This window comes from Haliotis cracherodii, unplaced genomic scaffold (assembly GCF_022045235.1).
Source record: "Haliotis cracherodii isolate W230 unplaced genomic scaffold, xgHalCrac1.p SCAF_5, whole genome shotgun sequence".
NCBI classification, from domain to species: Eukaryota; Metazoa; Mollusca; class Gastropoda; order Lepetellida; family Haliotidae; genus Haliotis; species Haliotis cracherodii.
Genome location: NW_027266308.1, coordinates 31676566 through 31695393, shown reverse-complemented (window position 1 = coordinate 31695393; position 18828 = coordinate 31676566). Strand labels below are relative to the sequence as shown.

Below are 18828 nucleotides of genomic sequence, written 5' to 3'. Positions count from 1 at the left end.
TACATACACTGCACTATATATGTATCAGGTTTTAGAGAGGTCTGTGTATGATAGAGTCGTCCTAAAAGAATGTAGAATTGTGGTACAAGTGACAAGAGTGGTAACTCCATGACAGCCAGGAATGAAGAGCAGTATATCAGAAGACATTCATCTCGCTGGAAGAGGTTTCATGTTGCACAACTCGACACTGTTCAGGATGACAGGGACGGTCGGGTACCCTAGTGGTTAAAGCGTTCGCTCGTCACGCCGAAGACCCGGGTTCGATTCCCGACAAGGGTACAATGTATGAAGCCCATTTCTGGTATCCCCCTTCGTGATATAACTGGAATATTGCTAAAAGCGGCGTAAAACCATACTCAGTCAGTCATACTCAGTCAGGATGACAGGGCAGGTAATCCAGATAGCGAGTGACCATACCTGTGAGACGATTTTCAAGACAGAAGAATGTACTAGCTCAATTCAGTCAATGATTATGAACTGTTTCGATAATATGATAGGTGATAGGTTATCATGATCACGTAGAATTTAAATGTTATAAGTGTTATTATAAGTTGAAAACTTAGAATGAGCGTTTTACAGTCGGGAGACTGATGGACTTCAATTCACATCACGTTATTTTAATAGTTGCCGTGTGAGCAGTGATGACACCATACAGAAATATCGTAAAAGGGACTCCAAAAATACTCAAGACAACTCTGAATATTTCATGAGAATTTGAATTTTCATTTCTATAGGATTGGTCACTTAAGTGATTCAGTTATGTGTGACGTTGCTTTATACTTACAGCAAAGGTTGGATTCATTATGGACACATGCTGGTCACATTAAACACTGCCGGTTTCATGTTACAGTTATATCTTATACTTACCTTTACCTCGTTTATTTTGCAACAAACAGTTTGATCTCAGCTCAATACTCATTAGTGAGACAATGTTTTCTCACTATAAAAGAATAATACAAGTGTTGTCGTGTTGTTGTTCCATGTTGAACGTGTTTTGTTATGTGAAATAGACGAGTCGGTTAATTTCCTGACACGATTTTAAGATTTTCTAGATAGTTTAGATATGAATAAGGTTGTTTCACAACAAAACACAGTTTTATGTAGTTAATTTTATTCATATTAGTTTCAATAAGTTTAAAATGATACTTGAAACTACGTGAAGGTAAAGTGATAGAGAAGAAGAAGTATATTCAGTGAGGTGCTGGTTGTATCAAACACAATCTGATTGAACAATGGTAAACATATATTAAGATGCATTGTTTATAATGCGCCTTCCACTCATGCCACCAGTTTATTGACATCCCGAGCATTGGATCAGTGTGCATTCATATTTCATTTTCAGCTGCCCTGGGATTACACAACCCAAGCCGCCTCATAAGGCGCTAGGTTTACAGACATCTTACCAGGTACCCATTCATTCCTTGGTGAACAGAGGCATATTTCGAACAAAGTCATTTGCCTAATGAAACACGTGCTAACATTGACTCACAAGCCCCTTTGCCTAATCATAAGAAATATGAGCTGGAACGAGTTTTACGATTCCGACTATATCGTATGCATATGTTTATGAATCCATATCAAATAGTGATGATACCAGGTGTTCTCAAACAGATGAACGTATCTTCACCCGTCGGTGGCAAACGCCACAAACACAATTGCACCTCCTTTAATCGACTCCTATCGAGCTCTTCATAGCCAGCAAAACTGGTGAGGAGACCCTAGTTCTACTTTACTAACAGTCAAATACTTAATTGTATTTGAATTTAGCTCACAAGACAAGACAAGATCAGAGTCTGTGATATAAAGTTCATCATTAACACATCAGATCATCTCTGACAACAGATCTTGTATTACAGTAATCAGAAGTTTTGTTATCGGACTCAGACGTATGGCTGTAGGTGTCATCAAACCTGTTCACAACCAACCCAGTATTTGTGGTATCATAGGCACCTTCTTCAAACTTCTTGTTTATCTTGCCTATGCGACTATACGACTCATCTACCGTTCTCGCGTTTCCCCCTTGCTGCACGGTGTCGTAGTTTCCCTCTGTCGCATCCACGTGGTCATAGTTGTATTCACTCTCAACATTAGTCCCAGGATGGTTCATGTAGGCTTTCTCAGTGTGGGTGGTGGGATTAACTGTCGCCTTTGGGACAGGAGTGAAGTCTGGGGAAACAGAAATTGCTTCATTGTCTCTTGGTACATCGATATCATAGGTCATGTTTTCTGTGGCCGTGTTGAAGATCCTCTGTTCATCTGTTATTTCCAAACGGATTTTTCGTCGCCTGTAAAATAGGCTTATCAAAATGATATATGTAACAAATAAATAGTTAATACGTTCCAATAGTTAGGGAGTAGGTTTGCGTTATAACCGTTATAGTTATATCACTGCTTGTCAGTTTGATGTAGGAGGATAGTCCAACATGATGCACGGCTTGACATATACTACTTTAGTGAAACCCACGAACATAGCTATCGTGCCGAAGAACCTAGAGATTTCCACCAACGTTCATACGTTTCTGGCACTTCTGCACCCTCTGTGAGTGAGTGCATATTGTTGAAAGCCGCAGACAGCAAAAAGCTATATAAATGCTGCCTGTAAATTACATGTCTGGGCATGGCAAATTAGTAAGTAATAGCATGAGCAACCATATTGAATAATTTGACATATAAAAAACAATAGAGCCTGACATCTGATCCCCATTTTAGTTTGCTCCTCTTACAGGGATTCCCCACAGGGCCATGAAGCGTGCCAAGGGGAGTATTTTTGTATTGGTCAGCTGTCACAGTAGTGACTGTTAACACTGCATAAGTCACCACCCTACCTGTTCACTGCTGATCGTTTTGTGAGTAACTGCTGTGTGAATCACTAAGGTAGTGCTGTGTGTTTATTTATAATGTTTTCTTCTGGACTTAGCACGTGATGTGTAACATATCAATTTTGATGTACAGTACCGACGCATTGATGCAGGCTACAGAAGGATAAATGATGGACACATGACTTTTTTAGGATAAAATGTAAGGAAGATAAATGATATATATAGAACATGTCTTATTTCAGAAATCACTTTTTCAAAGATGGAAAGACACCTTTACACTTAACATTTTGCATCAATAGTAGTTGTAAAATGTTGAAAGAAGTGCCTGTTTGACATCTCACCTTCGCACAAAGCAGACTACAGCGATGATAATCAGCAAAAGGATACAACTGCCTGCAGCCAGTCCTATGTACAGACCTAGAAATAAACATATACTGTACAAATTAATAAAAGTGTTAAATTTACTCAACATTATTTTAATTTTGTTGCTTTGAGGATATCTATGGGACAATGATAGGGATCGGTTTCTGTTGTGGATGCTTACCAGTCTGTGTATCAGATTGACCAACTCCATCATCCTGGTTTGAGACTTGACCCTCAGTAGAAATACCTCCGTTTGACGATCCTAGTGTTGTTGACGACGTTGGAGCTAAGATGAGGATGTAAAAGAAAACTGGATATAAACACATGAGATCAATTATAGTCACAGAATGTTCAGTAATACCACTGCGGAAGTGTGAAATACATGCGGCAAGTAGATACATAGCGACAGTTATGCCAATGATACAACACTATGTCACATTCATTGCAGGAATACCTTTCCATTGTTGTCAAAGAAATAGAGCCTTTCTTAAGAATGTATTTGTTGATGGGCATATCTATTGGACCCACAAAGACTTACGAAGAATGCTACCCTCACATACTAAATGTTGACATCTGGTAGGGCCTTAAGCCAACCATTTTGTCAGGAAAAAGCATCTACTCACTGGCATAATTTAGATAAAGGAAGATATATTAAAGGGACAGGTCATTTGGATTTGTGGCAAAACTGTGGCAAGACTGACAGTGACTTTGAGTGAGAACAGATCCAGAATAGACGTTATCATACACAAAATAATCGCATCCTTAACCGTGAGAAAATATTTGGTGGCCTTTCTACTTATATTGAAATGATGTTTTATCATTTAATCATGATCACACATGCTCTACTTAATGGTATTCTGATTATCTTGGTAATAAAAGCGACAGAGCCCTTTCCTCAGTCTGCAAAAAGAAGAGTCCATTGTACGAGTCCCAGTATATCATGAGCATGTGTTTAAGAATCACTACCAAATAGTGATGATGCCAGGTGGTAGGGAAAAGATTAGCGTATCCTGCACCTCTCAAAACACATGCAAAGGCAAGTCAATTGTTTACATAATATAAAACCACTTGAACATATGGTACAAGTTTCTCATAATTATTACCTTCACAAATAGAACTAAGGTGTAGAGAGCACGGTACCCAGTACAGCTTCCTTGCTCCATCGTTTTTCAAAGCAAGGCACATTTGTATAGGTGAGTTTATGAACGGGTAGTAATCCTCATATCCATTGGCGTCTTTTCCTTGAAACATACATGTACGAAAAGTAATTGTAGGATTTATGAGTACCATCTTTGACCATGTATATTCCAATCAAGTTTAAAGTGAAGAAAAGTCGTTAATATACTAATAAACAATCAACTTGATCCTCTAATGATCTCATTCATACTGCTTCAATGCCATGCATGAATGCTTTGTAACACACTCTATAATAGTAACACGCTGCAGTATCATGCGAGCTGGCCCCGGAGGTCACAGGTTATTGTTCCTTATTGTTTGTAACGACGTATGAGGACTATTTTTCATCAGGTTATTATGTATGCACGCATGCTGAATTACGATTGTAATCGACGATCTCCAAGTTGTCATTTTAAAAAAATATTTTAGCATATCATATTTAGCAAACCATTTGTGTTGTTTTGTAGCTATATAAACATATGTATCGGAAACCTGGCAATTTAATGGATTGATGAACATTAATTGATGTAAATGAATTTGCCATACAGTATGCTTATGAGACAGCTACTTAATTCCCACAATTAAGGCTTACGAAAGAGCTGTTGTATTCCCACACCTTATGATTACGGGAAATCTGTTTAATACGCACACCTTAGGTTTGCGAAATAACTGTTTCATTCCCACATCTTAGGTTTACGAGAGAACTGTTTAATTCCCACATCTTAGGCTTACGAGAGAACTGTTTCATTCCCACATCCTAGGCTTACCAGAGAACTGTTTCATTCCCAGATCTTAGGTTTACGAGAGAACTGTTTCATTCCCAGATCTTAGGTTTACGAGAGAACTGTTTCATTCCCACATCTTAGGTTTATGAGAGAACTGTTTAATTCCCAGATCTTAGGTTTACGAGAGAACTGTTTAATTCCAACATCTTAGGGTAACGAGATAACTGTTTAATTCCCACATCTTAGGCTTACAGGAGAGCTCTTTAATTCCCACATCTTAGGCTTACGAGAGAACTGTTTAATTCTGACATCTCAGCTTTACGAGAGAACTGTTTAATTCCAACATCCTAAGCTTACGAGATAACTTTTTAATTCTCACGACCTAGGCTTACGAGAGAACTGTTCATTGGGTCGATAACATATCGACTGCGAAGTTCGTCGGAAGTCGCCATAGGGTATTTTCTGATAACGTGAATGAAATGTATTCAAACACAGTGAAATTAAGCATTAAAGCGCTTCACCCTAATTATATTTCATTTTTATGTGTTTTTCGTCAATCGAATAAGTCTCTGTCAGTTTTGTTACGTGATTGACGTGACGTCAGGGTTATCTATAAAAGCGCAATGTCACAGCACTTTACGAACATCCGAGTGCGAAATCGGTTCAACCGAAAGTGCTCGTTAAATCTCCAACATCAACATTATCATCATCATCAAGCCCTTAGTACGTCACTTTTCGATCATTTCCAGTAGACAGTAACTCTTGACGACTTATGGCCAAATAGAAAACGCATTTAATGCCTCTGGGAGTTGGTTTTGAAATTAACAACAACTTTAGAACCAAACTCGAGACGTATAAATTTATGTAAACCGATCTATCCCAACAAATGGTAAAACGTTACTCACAGTAACTCTTAGCGGCTTACTGGCCAAATAGAAAACGCATTTAATACCTTTGAGAATAGGCTTCAAAACTAACAACAACTTTAGAAAAAAACTTTAAATCCATGGAAACACAATTATTTGTGTGTTTCTGTAATCCTAGCTATCCCCATTCATAAGAGTCCAATGATATCCACGTATCTTTGAACACCACTTGGGATCTACTAATATTTAAAATATATGTTTTGTCTGTTAAACAAATCCTCAATTTAACAAATATATTTTTGTTATAGTTCCTGCGTCTGTCGGCTGTTCATGTGGCTTATACTAGATATGCATCTTATTATTTTCTCACAGGGTCGGAGTAATGTACAACTACAACTATATAGTTACCATAACAGGAAAGCCAACGGGAATAGGAAGAGAAAAGTGATTTAAACCGCGATGAAAACGTCATTGTGCATTGTTGTGAGTATATATCTAGACTGTCCCCGGCTCATTCTACAAATGCATTCTATTCGTATCTAAGGCACATATCACAGATACACATAACTGTGGTTTCACAAATCATTGCAAACTTTAAGGAATATATTATTTGCTACCATACATAAATATTTACACCTATAATGTGTATGTACACTCACCCGGAACATTTCAATATCGGTAGCGTTCTCTGAACTGAACATATTGTCCTGAACATAATAAGACCAAGAATCACATTTTATACACTCTGAGAAAGGTTAATAAATGTAATTCTCTGATCTGCCGAGCAAGTGGGACATCTCACACTCTACCCAGTAACCTCCCCCACCCCACCCCTCCGAAAGTTGTTTGACTGCTTAGAAGAACGCCTTCTTTGTTGATGGTTAGATTTGGCCTTATGGCGTCAGTGGGTGCATCAAAGTCAATCCAACCGACATGGTGTCATAAACTAAATGACGTCATATAACAATAGATTCTAAATCTGTCACTATTAAGATACAGATCAGAGACTGTATTTGTCATTTAAGAAACAAATGCAATGTTTTGTCCTGTTTCTTTCTCATATTTATGTCAAAATAATGTAAGAAGAACCTTGAGGAGTTTTATTGCAATTTCCGCATTGTTGTTCATATATGTCAAGATATGTACCCCCCAAGAATAATTTGAAATAAATATACAATTCTGTTATAAATTGCATGTTCCATGATCTTACTGTTAACATTGACAGGTGGACAAGAGCAAAACTGGGGGAACCTACCATTGATCCATTTCCTTGAGACCTTAAATGCGAGACCAATCCAAATCCGATCTCCTGAATGAATGTGTTTCTTGAGATACCATGTGGTAGAATTGTCCAGTTTGACTATAGGACATTTGTCATACGCCTGTACCCATGACTGTTGGATGTCTTGTATGGAAACACAAACGCCCCCATTACAGTTGCTTTCTTGCGATACTACAACACAGATATAGAGAACATGTAGCATAATGTGAGTGCTGACATTAACTAAACAAAGTAGATGACACACGGGTGGTACATGGACTGACTGATTGAAGAACATAGCTACATTCCCAAACCCCCATATGCGTGTCTGGTTGACTGGGACATTTTTTTTGCCAAGTTCATGATCAAAGTCGGAAAAATCAGAAAACTCCAGATTGAGATTATGTCGGGTTTTTATGTTATCAGAGCCAGTTTTCGAGATATTTTAGTTAGATGCGTCTATGTTTATTACCTTTCAGGTTCAGGAGTTAATATGGTTTGGCCACCAATACAGACTGCGTTAGTTTTTTCATCCATAATACAATGCGAAAAGGTAACCCTTACCCTAATTTTATCACCCTAACCAAATGGCATACTATGAAATCTGCATAAAAACGATATTTTGGGAGAAAGGGGAAAGGAGAAAATGTTTGAAATATTCATTGAATATTCATCATGCAAACCTCACACTACCTCACACTAGATCTTGAAAGTAATGGTCTATGATTCTGATTGAATTTTTAACAAGTTTTGGAAGTCTTCCCCATTAGGTCTTTTTTTAATTTACATGCAATTCTTTTCACTTTGTATAGAATATTCGTTTTGAAGAAGCAAGCGAAATTGAAAAAAATACTTGTGTTGTCGATATGATGTATAGTGGTTACTGATTTGTAGTTAGTGTATGACCTAGTCCATACTTACTGTTTTCATAACATGGGATTATCCTCTTTTGTGTTAAACAATTGCGGTAATGGTTGAGGTATACTGAGATTGGGTCATTGACCATCGCATAAGCACATGCCCCATGTTGTGTCGGTGTAAATCGAAAGTTTCCTGAAACAAAATATCATTGTCATAACTTTAAGGAAACGATATATCAACAAAATAGCATATACGTAATCCTTCTACTGGCGCGAAATAGATATTATAGTTAAAAAAATCTCTAACAAGCGTTTACGAGCACCATGACGCTGTAACAACTATACAGGCAGTGTACACCGTGTTGGGACGCACATACCAGCACCAAGTGTGTAGACTGACATCACATCTTCGTCGCCACACATTTCATCTAGGTTGCCCGGACACTGCATCCCTACTGCAGTGGGAGCTGTAGCTGCATGTGTCTCGTTATGACAATAGCATTTGTTGCCCTAAATACAACAAGAAACATTAACTATTAACTGTAGTCAGAAAACCTTTATGACACCTGATGTAATTTTATCGAAAGGCGATTCTCTTAATAAAATAGTGCTTTGCTTGAACGATACTTTGTATAATAATGAAGTCATTGGGTTTTTTCTCATGCTTCAGTTATCAGTTTCGTTCCCTTATGAAAGGATGACAACGCAGCTAAAAGTTCCATTAAATGTATTTCTTTAAACAGTATTAGTGACACACGAACCAAAAACAAAAAAGATGAATCTTACGCTCAGCCCAAACGTTCTGTCCTTGTTTCTACATGCAAGATGACACTCGTACACAGAGTTATCGAGCAAGTATTTGGGGTTTGAACCTGGTTTAGTGTAACCGACATAACTGTAAAGCGGGGTATCATCTGCTGTAATATCAAACAAATATACAACATCTTTAGAAAGAGAAAACCAGAGAGTCGAGTACATGTTCATTGTTTGTTTGTTGTTTAACGCCTAACTCAGCAATATAAAATATACAACTGCGGCCTTTAAATAAAGGAGTCTTGACCAGACAATCCAGTAGTCGATATTGTAAGCAACGATCCACGCCGTCGGGGTACGATGACACGCAATCAACCAAGTCACCGAGCCTGACCACCCGATATGTTTGGTCGTCTCTTACGATCACCTTGGTGATATATATGTTACAGGGACTATGTATAATCAGGGAATATGTGTAATCCCTGAAATTTTCAGGGAATATATATAATGTCTGATTTACTCAGGGAATATACATAATCCCGAAAAATTTCAGGTATTATACATATTCCCTGATTTAACATCAAGGTTTTTTTAGACATATGCCCTGAAATTACTTTGGAGGCTCTTATATAGTCAAACCTGATTAAAAAAAAACAAATTATTTATGAGAAGACAAATGTATTTGACATGATAACAAATACCTTTCACTCAACTTAACAATTAGTCAGACTCTTCACTGTAATCAAAACAATGCTACATCAAACATAGGATAGACTTAACAAACAATAGCTCTTGTACTTTTTTTTTCGAAAATTTTCCTTTAACTCCATCTTGAAAATGTGAGGTAATACATAATGTCGGCAGTTTTATACCCTGAATTTCGCAAGTTGTTGCAGCTGCAAACTCGTTTGTTTTTAAAATATGTTTGTACTTCATATGCTAACACTGATTCTTTGAAGGCAATGATAACCATGAGTTGTTACAACAACTACAGTAAATCTTGTCTTTATTCTTTGCGACTGCGTCAAAGATATAAATCCAGTGATGCTTGAGAGGAGGGAGGTGTTGCATTCATATTGAGTATTTTAACCTCATTTCTATCCTATGTTTTGATTACAGTTAAGACTAATTGTTAAGTTAAGTAAAAGGTATTTGTTATCATGTCAAATAAATTTGCCTTCTCGATTTTTTTATATCAAGTTTGACAAAATGACAGCCTCAAAAGTAATTTCAGGGAATATGTCTAAGAAACATGATGTTAAATCAGGGAATATGTATAATACCAGAATAAATAGGGATTATGTAATTTCCCTGAGTGAATCAGACATTAGATATATTCAGGGAATACACATATTCCTTGATGATACATATTTCTTGTAACATATATACATATATGCATACACGAGTGTTATTATTGTCACCACTGTCATATGTATGGATTCCACGTCATAGTAGTCACCTGTCCATATCCATGTTGAATACCTCATGGCTCCTACCCAGTAGAATGTGTTGTTGTTAAGAAACTCATCCAGGACTGAAGGAAGGGGTTCTGTATCAACAATGTACAGATCACTCTGAAGCTCCGTTTTGCAGTTTTTTCTAGCTTCCCACCAAGTGTTCTCATTCTCAGTTATGTAGAGGTGTTTTGTCCCAGTGGCTGAAAAGGTTCACCAACATATGCTTTCACTTGTTCAAGGTTTACAATATATTTAATTCACGTAGCTACACTGAGGACGCGTACATTCCGATAACTCAATAAGAGAGGTGTTAGGTGTGGATTAAAAGCGGTGCTAGTTTCGAAAATCTAATATTATTGTAATTCTGTGTGGGATTTGGCAACGGTCATTTTAGCATCAAGGCGAAAATGCAAAACATGAATTTGTATGGAAAGGTTGAAGCATTAAAAATGAAGAAAGGGTAATAACGTCCATTTGTATACCATATCACCAAGTTCCCAATGATGCAAATGATTAAATTATTAAAGATTATTTCTCTTAAATTAGGATCATATTTATGTAGACATCAATACCAAGATCATCGATGCAAAGTTTCAACAGCATCAGCTGCGTGGTTTCAACATGTGAATATTTACCACAGACTAGAGTAAAGAAGAGAGAAAATTACCAATGCCAACATTCATTCTCATTTCTGGCGAGCTACAACTAAGATAAAAAAAAAAACAGGTATGTTTTAACACCTTTACTATTGTCACTACATAGTGGACCATAAATTATATAAGGCACATAGCTAAAACATGAAAATCGATGTTGTTACAATTACAAAACAGCAAAAATTGACATAAATAACCAAAGCATTACAATTTAACAAGTTGTCGCATTGTGGCACTTTGGGTATTATTATTTATATTTAAATAAAGAACTACAAAGCAACGCCGTGACATTGTGCAATGTCGCATCATCTAAAAAGTTAAATTAAAAAACCTCAAAATGTGCGATAATGAGACGTGTTGGTTGTGTCAGAGTTTCGTCCTATTCCATTAATACTGTTCAAGACGGGGTCGGGGGCACAGGTGGCCCAGTTGTCTAAGGCGCCGCGATTCGCTGTGCAGAGTTGCGTCCTTTGGGCACGCCAGAAACCTATGGTTGTGGGTTCGAATCCCGGTTCGCCCTGATGTTTCTAGGTTTGTCAGCACCATACACGTGCTCGTGGGTTTCACCAAAGTGGTAAACGTCTGAGACCTGCATCACTTCGGGCTTTCCTCCCACATTAAGCTGACACGCCGTGATATAACTGGAATACTGTTCAAAGCGGCGTTAACCCCAACTCACTCACTCAAGACGGGGTCACTCACTCATGATATCCTTTAATGCTAAAATACGCTTAGAGATCTTCGTCAATTGAGAACATATTTCACAATAATGTATTTAATAAATCAATCGTCACATAACCGAAGACAACTGTAACCCCCAGAACTACAACTAGAACCAGGTACACATGGCCTTCTGTATATATGTAATTCACTTGAATCTATCATAAGGAACACGTGCAACATTAGATTACCCTTTTCTATATAATTAATGCTTTAACCTCCCCATACAAATTCATGTTTTGCATTTTCGCCTTGTAGATGCCAAAATGACCGTTGCCAAAAAATGTAAGACAATGTACACAAAACGTAATAAATGTTTCGATAAAACAGAATGATTTACTCGTATGTCATGATTATACACAAACAAAAGCGTGAGACCCAACTCTCCAGAATGACAAATTGGTTACGTTTTGATGATTCCAACAGTGACATACTCAATGAAATGTATGCTAATCATACCGCTAATGTGATAATGTCTACCACATATGTATATCGATATCACCAATGCATATGATTAAGTTCAGTGTAGTATACTCTTTAAAAAAAAGAAGCGCAATACGGATATTTCTGGCCATAAAAGCAAAATTAGCTGACCAAGAGGTTCAAAATAATTTCATGTGTTATAGTGTCAGTGACAAATTTCCCGGATCAAAATAATCACAACAAGAACATGCAAATCATTACTCGGGAAACAAGTACGACTCGGAAAAACGCACCAAGTGCATTAACAAAAATGCCATGGAGCTGCACGTACTGCACGTGCAGCAGCACTATGAATGGTATTAAAAGGCAGGGTTTTGGATTGCCTGGCATCTACTTAAATCGAATAGTGACAGTTCAAGAACATGCCAAGATTAACGGAAGTGCAAAAGAAACAACGGCATAGGCCGCTTGCAGGCAGAGGAATCCCGATCAGCTGTAGCCAGGGTTTTTAATGCAGCGCCCAGCACCATCACAAGGGTATGGGATCGGTTTCAACAGCATGGGTCAACACGTGATTGGCCAAGGTCGGGACGACCAAGAGTAACCACCCCCGCCCAAGATCGCTACACCCGACTGCGCCACCTACGTGAAAGGACGACCACAGCCACCTCAACCGCATCCCAAATACCTAAACTGCTCAGAATCTCCGACCAAACCGTACGAAACCTTTTAAGAGCAGCAGGTCTACGAGCAAGACGTCCTGTTCGACACGTCATATTGAGTTGACAACATCGTCCTTTGGTGTGGACAATGGTGTCGTCAACACAGGGTATGGCCTCAACTGCGATGGAGACATGTCTGGTTCAGCGACGAATCAAGATTTCTCCTCCGTCGAGGGGATGGAAGAGCACGGGTCTACAGACGTCGGGGAGAACGTTACGCAGGAAACTGCGTATAGGTAGTGGACAGGTTTGGTGGGAGTAGAGTTATGGTGTGGGCGGCTATCTCTCATCATGGCAGGACAGGTTTGGTCCATATCTAGGGCAATCTTACGGCTCAACGACACATCAACGAAATTCTCCTACCACGCGTCCTCCTAATTGCAGCCAACAGCAACAGTGTATTCCAGCAGGACAACGCTCAACCGCATACAGCACGGATCACAGGAACCTGTTTACACAACAACAATGTTGATGTTCTCCCCTTTTCCTCCAGATTCCCGGATTTGAACCAGATAGAGCACCTGACGACTACGCCGACGTCAACCACAATCCCAGACGTTGCAGCAGTTGGCTTTTTGTAGGCCGAGTGGGCTACCATTCCCCAGGATGTGATTCGCATACTCGTCTCTTCCATGGGCAGGAGATGTCAGGCCGCTATCGATTCCAACGGTGGACATACGCGTTATTGATGGAACCTGACCTTAACCTTTTCCTATGTACCGAAAACTGAGATGACTACAATTACCAAGTGTTCTCCTAACAGCTTTTCGGCTCAATACCTTGTACGGTTCCTAGTACCTAACACAATTCTGACTTTGCGTTTCTTTTTTTTGAACGGTATATTTTGCATCGAAATTGTTAAATTTAAATCCTTACAGTATCTCTGTAATGAAATATTATATTTGAAGGACAATTGTCGTTTCTTTTGTAAATACAGTAATGTGTATTGAAAATTAATAGAACCGTTATGGTGTGTGGTGTGAATACAAAATAGACCTTTAGGGCTATCATATCTGTAATACGAATTAAATGTGCTGAATATAAGTCACAATAGTATATGTTTAAAACATGGTATTGCCGGTTAACAGTGTGTGGAGATGCTTAAAAGTGGCACCACACTGCTCATTGAGATAAAAATGAAAAACACATTAACCCTTTCTACTATTGACATTAAGAGCAGCATCTATATTGCCGGCGATGAAAGCAGATGGGCACAATACAATGACGCACTGGCCAAATAAAATATTTCATATAACAGGTCTGTGAATGCTTTTCTTTATAAAGAGCGTTAATTAGGTGCAATTTATGCAGAATTTGCCCAGTAACGATGCGCCACATCAAATGTAAGGTGTTAAACCAGCCTGTTTCTGCAGTTGCAGTTATCAGAGGCTTTTGTCTCTGAGAGCCTTGTCTACTTATGAAATTTAGAGGCGTAGACCAGTTTATATCTCACCGGATGTCACCAGATAGGACATTGACTAACCCAGCTTACATGTCACTGGAAGTCACCGGATATGTTATCGACCAACCCATCTCAGCGTTTAACATATCAGCCTCTACCAGCTAAATTTATAAACAGGAACAAGCTTTCATTGAGTTTCACATGCTTTCAATGATTAAATTCTAGCCTAAGGAAGATCCTTTCTAATTATCTGATACTAGAGAAAATACATGTTGCTTGCAAAATATACAAGCGTTAACATCTGGCTTCACTGATTGCTGTTATTTGAAAATGTAATTATCGATGGTCATTTAAATCACAATGATAAAAGTAAAATGAATGAATCACTTATATCAGTAATGACAGCAGCAGTTCGCTAATAGGTAGCTTGTTCTACTCTACCGGTAGTAACTGCCACTCTCATTAAAAGTAATGTCTTCAAGGCGATTTGAAACCCATTGTAAATGGCATAGCATGTGATAGCATTAATCGTAAACGTGAATCGTTCAGTACCAATGCAACTGAGAAATGTGGGCACCATGAGCCGAAGCTGATAGTATATTGCTGAGCATGAAGGGGTAATTCACGAGTCGAAATCGAAACAATTCCGCTTCTTGTACAGTTTGTACATATATTTCTGAGTAGAGTTACTTACTGTCTTAACCACATCCCTTAAAACTTGCAATAAAGTTAAACTTACCGAACCTTTAGGGGGGTGGGGAACAAAATCCCTATTGACTCATCCCGTTTATGGTAATTCATAGAGTGGTCGAATTTCCAAGTACAAATAATAACAACACATACAGAAACTATTTTTCAAGAATGACAGTATATGAATAACTGGATAAATGTTACAAACTGAATGGTTCCTACATCAAAGTTTAACATAATTAAGTAAGGATAGGATTTATTGATGAACAACTTCTTTATTTCAATTAAGAGCGACGTTTCGGTGTAGGTTCTAACTCCGTTCTCAAGCAAGTGTTAGAACCTACACCGAACCGTCGCAATAAATTGTAATAAAGAGGTTGTTCATCCATAAATCCTATCCTTACTTACTACTCCTACTTTTAAATGCCTATCAAAGAAGTTTAACATAATACATATTTTTAAACATACAGAATCCTACTCCAATAGCTGCTATATTCCCAGCCAAAAGTCAACGAAGCACACATTGTTTTTCTATCAAACTTTTAACAGCGGCCTGCTGCAATTACATCTTGACGAAAGACAATGAAGGGAACAAAGTGCAAGTTGGCATTATGAGATCGACCGCTCATCGCCGTGTCAGTGTTAATGCTTTATGTCTACAAAACAAGCCTCCTTGTGACACCATCGTACCTGGTCCATTCACTATATTTCACATTTGTACACGGGTATCGTTCCACTTTTCAACCGGTCATCTTTCCATCGATTGATTTTTGACGGGTGATTCATGTTTGCGACGGCAGCCACCGGTGCGGCAGGATCTGCCCACCTTTTCGCGAACACCTGCTATCATTGCTATTTGATAGTAATTCATAAACACGTGCTCATGATGTAGTCGGAATCGTACAGTCGACTCTGCTTAATGTAGATATTTCTATTGGATCCGGAAAGGGTTTTGTCGCTTTATTTCCATTGATTATATACTTCAAAAAAGAAGGTTAAGACGACAAACTTCTTTTGTATTTAATAGTAAATCAGGTGGCCCTCAAATTCTTTTGAGTAGTATACGATTACCTGTTCATACTGATTTGTCACTTAGCCGTTACTCTTTTATTATTGCATATAAATGTAAAACCTTGAAACGTAAATTCTCCCTACCTAACACACAGGCACGGTTAACCACATCTTGTATTTGCGACTAAAAAAGTAATTTCGAGTTTGCAAAATCTTTAAAAATGTAAATAAAATTCTGTATCATACATATAGATATGATTATATACAAAATCAGCTTTAACAAAAAATGCTTGAAAATTACCAAACCGCTGTTGGGAGCGAAAGAAAACACGCTGGTCAAGTAACAAAAATGGCCTTTGCAAAACGAACAGTTTCACGAAGTGTGAAATTTACAGTGTATAACGAAACTTTTTTTTTTTAAACAGCCTGGAGCGATATCAACTCCATAAAAGGCCATCTGTCATCATTTTGCCTTGCCAATCTGGAACTAACGTAAAAAGGAAGTGAACAGTTTGTGTACGGGAAGACACTTACGACAAAGGGAGACAATTTTGAGGGGAGGTCACCCTTGTGTGACAATAGTTCCGTCATAGAGTTATCATCACTGCAATGAAAATATCACTTTTCTCAACTTCGGAAAGTCTTTCACGCTTAAATATATAATGAACACGTTTATAATGATGTGTCACTCAACCGTGACTATTAGAATATAGCACTTATTTGCAATACAGTAAGGCTTTTTATACATTTATACTTATTTGTCGCTCAACTATGACTATTGAAAGGTAGCACGTATTTGCAATATACTAAGACTATGGAAGACAACACTGATTTATTGACTATAAGTTAAAGTCATGATTCGTCAACACTAAAATGTATGTTCTAAGTCCTCTCCAGGAATAAAGATGACATACACCGTTATACCACCGGGGAGTGTGACATGCCATGGAACTGCCTCAGTGGCACTATGTAACCCAATACTACGAAAGTGGAAGCGCTAAGAATGGTAATGATGAACATGAAGTCTTAGACACGTCCTGGGTATTGGGTATCTTTTGTACTCAAAGAAACAGATTTAAACGTTAATTCTCTTGCCATTTTACACAAACACATTCAACAATTTCTTTTGAACAACATTACAGAAACGGTATTTATACATAAAGATGCATGAACAGGACATCATGTGAATACGTTTACTTACATATGTTGACACTAGTTGCATATACACAGTGCAGGCAACAGACAAGCAGCCCCGCGGTCCACATATCTCCGGCCTGTGTGTCATTCATCTACTCAACGTGTATCCAACAAGTAAGTAGAACCCTCACAGAAGGAGGAAGGGGGAGGCAACCTGAGTGCATCATATCAGTTGACAATTTTTCTCTGTGTACATACAATGATCTGTTTAGGAACGATTACATGACCATGTACACATGCTCCGAGTACTATGCAGACTATTATATCTAAACAAGGCCAATAAACTGGTAAACGGAACACTTCGCATTATGGCCTGTGCGTTTCGGATGATTTTTATTACCTCGCTTGATTTATTTATTTGTACATTTAGATACTTTCCCTAGTATTATACGTCTTATCAATAAAAGTTCAGTATTTGGGACATATTGTGCATAATTCGATCATTAAGTCGTCAAATATTGTATCAGTCTTTTCAGAAAGCAGCTCTAGAACTCACACATACACTGGCTAAGTATCAACTAATTAAGACGGGACTCTTGATATATTTACTTTATGTTTTGTTTGTTTTCAGGAATGTGATAGTGTTTAAACGATGTTTTAATCATATTTATCAGCATTGGTAATGCACATTTTAAACATTTCGTGATGTGTTAAACACAGAATCACCACTGATGAATGATAGGTATCAAATACAAGATAATGTGCTGTACAATATAAAGTTTATTGTTGGAACAATCAAGAAATATTTCATTATACTTATGTATACAGTGTGCATTGTACTGTAAGAATATAGCAAAATATCACACAAACTGTGAAAGTATACATGTTACAAACTACAGTGTACATCATATCGGTCTATATCACTACTTATCTTATGCATAACACGAGCTACAAATAAAATTACGAATCAAATGCAGGCATACATATGTATGAGAACAAAGAAAATAACCAGATAACCACATAACACAGAGTAACACATATTCCTGAAAATGTCGGCATATAGGTGCTTGCGAGAAAAAGGTAAATATCCAAAGTGAGAGTACATCACATCTGTACAAATAGACAGTAAGTAAGTAAATAGAAAGGCATTTCTTTCGGAAAACGTTTACCCATACCTAGCAATGTGTATGCAACAGAGATCCCCAAACCCATTTGTAAACAGTACTTTGTTTGTAGTGAGTGAGTGAGTGAGTTTGGTTTTACGCCGCTTTTAGCAATATTCCAGCAATATCACGGCGGGGGACACCAGAAATGGGCTTCACACATTGTACCCCTGTCGGGATTCGAACCCGGGTCTTCGGCGTGACGAGCGAACGCTTTAACCACTAGGCTACCCGACCGCCCCACTTTGTTTGTAGATACATGGAGTCATAAATGGAGTTGTAGTGTTGGGAATTGTGGAGCAAACTGAGATTGCGCCCTTGCAAACGGGTGCAGGCTAAAACGGCACCTCAGCAAAACGTCACCGATTCCTCTGTAAACTTGTTTTAGCATTTCACAATTATTGGTGTTTGCAAGCGACCATGTAAGTTCAATTTCATTTATTTTACCAAGGTAAAACCCCTTGCAAACTATGCTGTAAATCGTCTATAAGTATGATTCAGTTAGTAGATGAGTATGGTTGTACGCCGCTTCGGGCAATACTTAGGCCATGCCACGGTGGTGGATACCAGAAATGGGCCTCACACATTGTACCATGTTGGGAATCGAACTCAGATCCTCGGCCTGGC

At 38.2% G+C, this 18828-nt stretch overlaps 1 protein-coding gene across 3 annotated transcripts; it reads right to left on the bottom strand.

Moving 5' to 3' along the window:
• Nucleotides 1–1151: 1151 nt before the first annotated feature.
• Nucleotides 1152–17186, bottom strand: LOC139443114 (uncharacterized). Of its 3 annotated transcripts, none has more exons than XM_071224058.1 (10): nt 17103–17182; nt 10283–10480; nt 8857–8987; nt 8448–8580; nt 8132–8263; nt 7205–7402; nt 4286–4423; nt 3364–3468; nt 3161–3236; nt 1152–2285 (listed from the first exon to the last, which is right to left on the bottom strand). In XM_071224058.1, the coding sequence occupies exons 1-10, from the start codon at nt 17164–17166 to the stop codon at nt 1814–1816; spliced, it is 1647 nt and encodes a 548-aa protein (XP_071080159.1). In that variant the 5' UTR covers nt 17167–17182; the 3' UTR covers nt 1152–1813. The 3 variants fall into 3 exon arrangements, with proteins under 3 accessions (XP_071080159.1, XP_071080160.1, XP_071080161.1); XM_071224059.1 differs by having other exon boundaries at nt 8857–8984; XM_071224060.1 differs by lacking the exon at nt 10283–10480 and having other exon boundaries at nt 8857–8984; nt 17103–17186.
• Nucleotides 17187–18828: the final 1642 nt, after the last annotated feature.

Excerpts from the sequence above, each read along its gene's own strand:
- LOC139443114 (XM_071224058.1), bottom strand. The coding sequence starts at position 17,166 with ATGTGGACCGCGGGGCTGCTTGTCTGTTGCCTGCACTGTGTATATGCA. Across the intron at positions 8,264-8,447 it reads AGTCTACACACTTGGTGCTG|GAAACTTTCGATTTACACCG; the intron begins GTATGTGCGTCC and ends ATTTTGTTTCAG. Across the intron at positions 3,469-4,285 it reads CCTTAGTTCTATTTGTGAAG|CTCCAACGTCGTCAACAACA; the intron begins GTAATAATTATG and ends TCCTCATCTTAG.